This window comes from Cyphomyrmex costatus, unplaced genomic scaffold (genome assembly GCF_001594065.2).
Source record: "Cyphomyrmex costatus isolate MS0001 unplaced genomic scaffold, Ccosl1.0 scaffold241, whole genome shotgun sequence".
In the NCBI taxonomy this organism is placed as follows: Eukaryota; Metazoa; Arthropoda; class Insecta; order Hymenoptera; family Formicidae; genus Cyphomyrmex; species Cyphomyrmex costatus.
Window position 1 is genome coordinate 876,054 of NW_017276489.1, and position 6,000 is coordinate 882,053.

The 6,000-nt window shown below is 36.4% G+C and overlaps 1 protein-coding gene across 1 annotated transcript in view; it reads right to left on the reverse strand.

Moving 5' to 3' along the window:
• The window catches only part of LOC108774253 (hormonally up-regulated neu tumor-associated kinase), a 48,596-nt gene extending 43,257 nt beyond the window's left edge, over nucleotides 1–5,339 (reverse strand). Inside the window, exons 1-2 of the mRNA XM_018540315.1 lie at nucleotides 5,331–5,339; nucleotides 3,951–4,079 (exon numbers count right to left, since the gene is read on the reverse strand). Of these exons, the coding sequence (XP_018395817.1) occupies nucleotides 3,951–4,079; nucleotides 5,331–5,339 (138 nt within the window). The remainder of the gene's footprint in view (nucleotides 1–3,950; nucleotides 4,080–5,330) is intronic.
• Between the last annotated feature and the right edge of the window lie 661 nt (nucleotides 5,340–6,000).

Consider the following 6,000-nt stretch of genomic DNA (forward strand, 5'->3'; position numbering starts at 1 on the left):
AAATGAAATTTAAGTCTTAATTTTTAAGAAAATTTCAAATGTTAGTAATATCATGATAGGACATGCAATTAAATAGTAAATTAAATAAATAAATAAGCTCTGTTTCTCTAAAAAGTTTTACGGATGGAAATCTGAAATTGGTGTATATACATATATGACGGATAATAAAATAAACTATCTAGTAGTGACCAGGCAGGAAAATATCGATAAACTGTAAACGCCATGGTTTTGCCTAAAATGTTGTACTGCAAGGTACGCTTTTACACTGGCACTGCAATAACCGCAACTTTACGACACAAAAAATGGTCGCCAATACATTGTCCTCGTGGAGTATGAAATTTTGTTGCGCTGCTACGTTATGTTCTATCGTAAATTTATGGTAAACTGACATTTTTTTTATCACGCACTTTGCTTATATCATAAATTTGAAAATATGTATATTTCTTACATTTCATTTTATATATATATATATATATATATTTATTTATATCCTTCTTGAACATTTATTGGTACATAAAATAATTTTAATAGCGTTAATCACATAAATAGTGTTCACACATTTTTATATTATATTAATTATAATTAATCATAACCTATATATTTTGTTAAATTGTATAAATTATTCATAAGAAACGCACGGTACGCGATGTCAAAATATTCTATCAAAAATATTATTCAACATCCATATTCTGTAGTATCATAGTATGTTCCAAAGATTTTTGCGTGCTGAATACGAGAATTTGCTTAGCACGTCAGGATTTTGACTAACATGAAACGAAAAGTGCAAAAAAAGAAAAGATTTTTGACCATTTTCAAAATTTTTTTAACAATAGAACAAAATTTGTTTCTAATTGTAAGTAGTTCCCAGAATCTATAAAATTACAATCCAAGAGCTTTTAAGTAAATTTTAATTCATGATTGTATGACTTATTCTCATCAAATTATGGTTGCTGCAATTTTAAACTTTTTGCATAACTACACAGTTTAACAAAAAAAAATCTTTTCACCTTTAAAATGCCATATCTACCAAAGATTATTTCGCACTGAACATGATGCCATTATCAAAATTTGCGTAGCAGATTAAAAGATTGAAAAAAAGATTGAGATAAAATGAGCCAAAATCTACCCTAATTTATTAAAAATCTTAACGCGTACTAAACAAATATCTACCAACGCCATCGTGTTCAGCGCAAAAAAATCTGTGAGGTATGTGCTACGGCACTTCAGAGAGAATAAGTGACTTTTTGTTGAACAATGTAATTAATACAAGGAAAAGTGGGGCTATTTACATATTCAATGACTCTTGACACTATCGTCGTTCATCGTTTAAAAACGGTCGAAGTCATGTCATCGACAGGCGAGCCTAAGAAAAGCGACTCGCCTGGAAAACGACTATACTTTACGATCTGCATGCAGGCGCAGATGCTCCAAAGAATCTAGCGGAATCGGTAGTAGAAATCACGCGTAGATGCTGATACCCTAGGCGAGCCTCTACCATCGTAAAGATTACAACGTGGAAATGAGATATAAGGCGACGTCATATATAGCCAATTTAGCGACGGCAAGAAAGACGAGGCGGGATCTCGTCTCGATATTATCATATTTGCCGTCAGGTGCGAGCATTCTCATCGCCGATAGCTCTTCCCCTTCGACAGGATAGCTTAAATAAAACAGGACGCACTCTTCTCTCCGAGCGTTTTATAAACGCACGTGGAAAGTAATACCATCTGCAGACTATAAAATCATTTCCGTCGAGAGAGAAGAATCGAAAGGTGCAATCGCAAAACTCGTTTGTCCATTTATGAAAGCTCGTGGGAACGATTGTTTTTCTAACAGATATATTTGCACTCTACGCTTCTTGAAGTATTCGAATGTTTCCTCGTATCGGGAAATGCAACTCAAAACTATCTATTCCCGGAGGACGCTTTCAAATAGACATGAATAAGGGCGCTCTATGGTAATTGGAATAAATTGGCTCGCTACAATTTCGTAGAACGATTTGTTTAGATTGATTGAATTCAGTTTTAAAAGAATTTTGTAGATAAGAACTAAGAACATAGATTTTACAAATGAACTCGGTATAACTCATAAATTACAATTTTCTAGTCGCGTCACACGTTGAAAGGAAAACGCGACGTGCATCGGCTACCACATGCAGAGAATGATTCCGGCGACGTATCCAGCTTGAAAAATTTTACACGTCTCTCTGGTCGGACATCGGCAGACCACCCCAGCCACCCGTTCATTTCGCGCGGGAATATTTCGCAGAGCTTCAAAATTCTCGAATCTCGCGCGCGGAGGAGAGACGGGAAAGGGCTATCGCGGCGGCGTGTGCGTTCCCGTCATATTTTCCTACGTACTTTATCTTTCCTAGCGCGTACACACCCTCGTCCTCGTAACTCGATCGTGACGAGCGAGCGCGCGGACTAACAAAATTTTCAGAGTAAACGAGGTGCGCGATGCTGCGCCGCCGGGAGAGCCTCTGATATCGACGTCCCACACATGAATTCAATTACGTCGTACAAGCATACGAGAGTCCTCTCCCCGAGCTTTTTTTTTCCTCTCGCCCGTGTTCCCGCCCGTATACCTCCGTGGCGTGCGTGCGTGCGTGCGTGCGTGCGTACGTACGTATGCGCGTGCACGTGCGCCCCGCGAGTCCGCGTGTTGGGTCAACGTTCGCGTCCGTAGCAGCCAGGTCACGTACGATGCAACGCATTAATGGTACCGGTCCTGGGCTTCCTCTGTATCGGCGCAGAAAGGATCGTAACTCAAAATAATAATTTCCAAGTTTACACTCGCGAATTGAAACCAATTTAATTTTGGCGAAATCAATTTCTGACGTTGTAGACGAAGATAAGCATTTATTTCGTGAGGAACAAACTTGGGTTGTAATGCGTCTACATACAGTATAAGATTCGAAATCTATCAAACTATATCTACAGTTGATTTCCATTTGTCTACATTACTGATAAAACTGATGGACAATATTCTGTGAAATCGGTCGAGTAATTTTAAACACAAATAAACGAAAAAGACCATATTCGGTAAAAGCAGATCTTGGAGTTCGATAATATTTTTTATGTGAATTTATAAAATTCTCAAAACATGTCCCAAATGCTTGATATATCTTTCACGAGAATTTAAAAAATTGTAAAATTCCCAACAAAAATATTATTAGACACCAAGATAAAATTTTACAGTTTTGTAAACTTCTCATAAAAAATGTTACGACCTCAATTTCGAAGTCTATTAGTTTAGTATAAATATGGGAAGAAGGCTATATTCAGTCAAGGTTTACAAATGTTAAAATTCTCATAAAAACTATTATTAAACATCAAGACCCGCCTTGACTGAATATGGTTTTCCTTTATTCATGCAAAACTGATAGACTTCAAAATCGAGGTCATAAAAGAAAACATTTTTCGAACCCCAAGTTTCGTATGAAGCAAAATGATTAAAGGGTGAAAAGCTTTTCTACTTTGATACGCATTCAGCCTGCTTCATAAATTCAGCTAAATGGTGTGTTTAATTAAATCTAGAAAGATGAATCATTCTTTCTCTCTCTCTGTCGGATGACGTTAAATTTCGGTCCCTGACATCGCCGAAATTTCAAGACGTTCGCGATTTGTCATGGCGTTCTGACAAACGTCATGTACCGGGTGAGAATGGCGTGACCGAGAGTAAAATAGCGTAGGATCTTCGAGGGATAGTACCTGTCACTAAGAGAGGGATGACACGAGATGGAATAGCATAGTTTCCTTTTGATGGATAATAGATCGTTATATAACAGCACAATGGACACGATTAAATCTTGTTGATCAACCGTGGTGAATCGTCTTTGTCATTAAGAACTCGATTAAACTTTCGACGCGGTTAATTAAAGTAAAGAAATTCGATCAATCGTCGAAATTTTCTAAACTGATTACAATTCTAAAGCGTTTCTCACTCACCCGGATAGTTTCGTAGAGTCTCACGATGCTCGGATGCTGCAGCATTGACAAGACCTTCGCCTCCCTCGTCAGGTTCTTCATCACGTAGTCCTTCTTGCCTTGCTCGACGTCTATTATCTTAATCGCCACCTGAAACAAGAAGTGAAGGGATTCACATAATTAATTGAGTGCGTAGTCGAATCAAGCTATTGTTGTGTAGGAAAATATATCAAAAGTACTTTCAGCACTTTTCTCTGTTAGAGTTTATTATTATTAAGATTGTTTTATTTAAGAGACTAGATCAATTTTTTATTCCTGCATTAGACTGTACTAGAATTTTCTTTTTGCTTTCACAAAAAGTCACACATATATCAACCCTAAAAAATGTTGGTGTATAAATTTAACACCCATGTAATGTCTATATAATTCTTACCATGTTAGTGTTAAATTAACATCAACATTTTTATGAATTTAAAACCTCTGATGTTTATATTAACATTTTCATGGTGCAGATTTAATGCTTGTACTCATGATGTTAAGTACACATCATGTTGACGATAATTTACTTGTTGTAAACCAACACAGTGAAAATTATGTAGACACACCACAAAGTATTAAGTTTATACTGTTAATTTTTAGAATGTATCTCACTTTAAATTTCAAAAACATTAACTAGTTAAGCTAGAAAACGAACCTTTTAAGATTATAGATTATATTTTGTTTTATTTATTATATTGGTATATATTTTTACTTTGCATCCATCTACACTGATAATGCATATATTTAATACTAATTCTCCAGTAAATTAAGATGTTGCTGGAAGGTGAGTAAATAATTGGCATGAGGAGGATTGAAAGAAAAATTTTACGTCAATATAGCGCACCTCCGGTTGAGTAAACGCTTTATTCGTGCGCACACGCAGCCCCTCTCCAGAGATATTTCTTCCTGAGCGAAAAAAAACGCGCGAGTTTATCCTCAGGGCTTTTAGGGATCAATCGCCCCGCATTCTCTCCTCGAATTGCTAGCACGTCAAACACCTTCCATATGCCTGCTTGAGGAGCAACGAGCTGCTTTTCCACGGTGCGGAGGGTGAAGGTGGCGCGAACAAGAGCGAAAGCGAAAGAGAGGGAGTTATGGAGAAGACGGAAAAAAGAGATACCTTGGGATTCGAATACGTTAAGACGGCCGCACAAACGAATAGGGCGCGCCTTCACAATCCCCTCTCCCTTTGATGTGCCGTAAAGGCCCGTAGGCGGTAATTCGCACGAACCTAAGCGATTGAAACGGTGGACTCTGCCGTACCCTTCGGCAACGAGGGTGCACAACGCAGGAGACTGTAATGCCAAATTATATCAACTGAAGGGTACGCGAGAACTTGTATCGCCACCGCAAAGGTCTTACGCCTGTCATCTCCCGTTTGAAATTGAAAATGTAGGCGGAATCGTGAGAAAAAAAACAAAAAATAAGATTGATAACCGAAGAAACGAGTACAAACAAGGTATTAAATTAATGTAAATATAATTCATTAAAAATCGACAGATTTTTATAAATTACTTTTACGTAATTGTTTTAGCGAAATTGTGATGAAAAATAATAAATAAATATAAGATCAATGATTAAAGAAATGAGCAAACATAGATATTAAATCGAAGTAATTTATCAATAAAATATTGACAAATTTTTTATGAATAAATTATTATAATTTAATATCTTTGTTTATGCTCGTTTCTTTGTTTGATCTGATACTTATATATATGTATTTATGTACTTTATATATTTCATGTAAAATGAGCTTTTTTGTACCTCTTTAAATATCTATTGTAAGAAAAAAGGCGTATTTGTCCTTGAGAATGTTCGAGAACGATAAATTATATAGTTGAAAAAAGAATATAAAGTTTATCAATGAGTCCGCTTTTAAAATATTAATAAAAGAATTAAGGATCGCAATGCACCCGTTGCACTTATAATATAAACCGTCATTTTCCATCTTCATTTATATCACTTCGACTCGTACTTTGAGAAGGAATTGTTAAAGAAACTTTCCGCGGTGGTTCGTTCCGAGGAAGTCCCG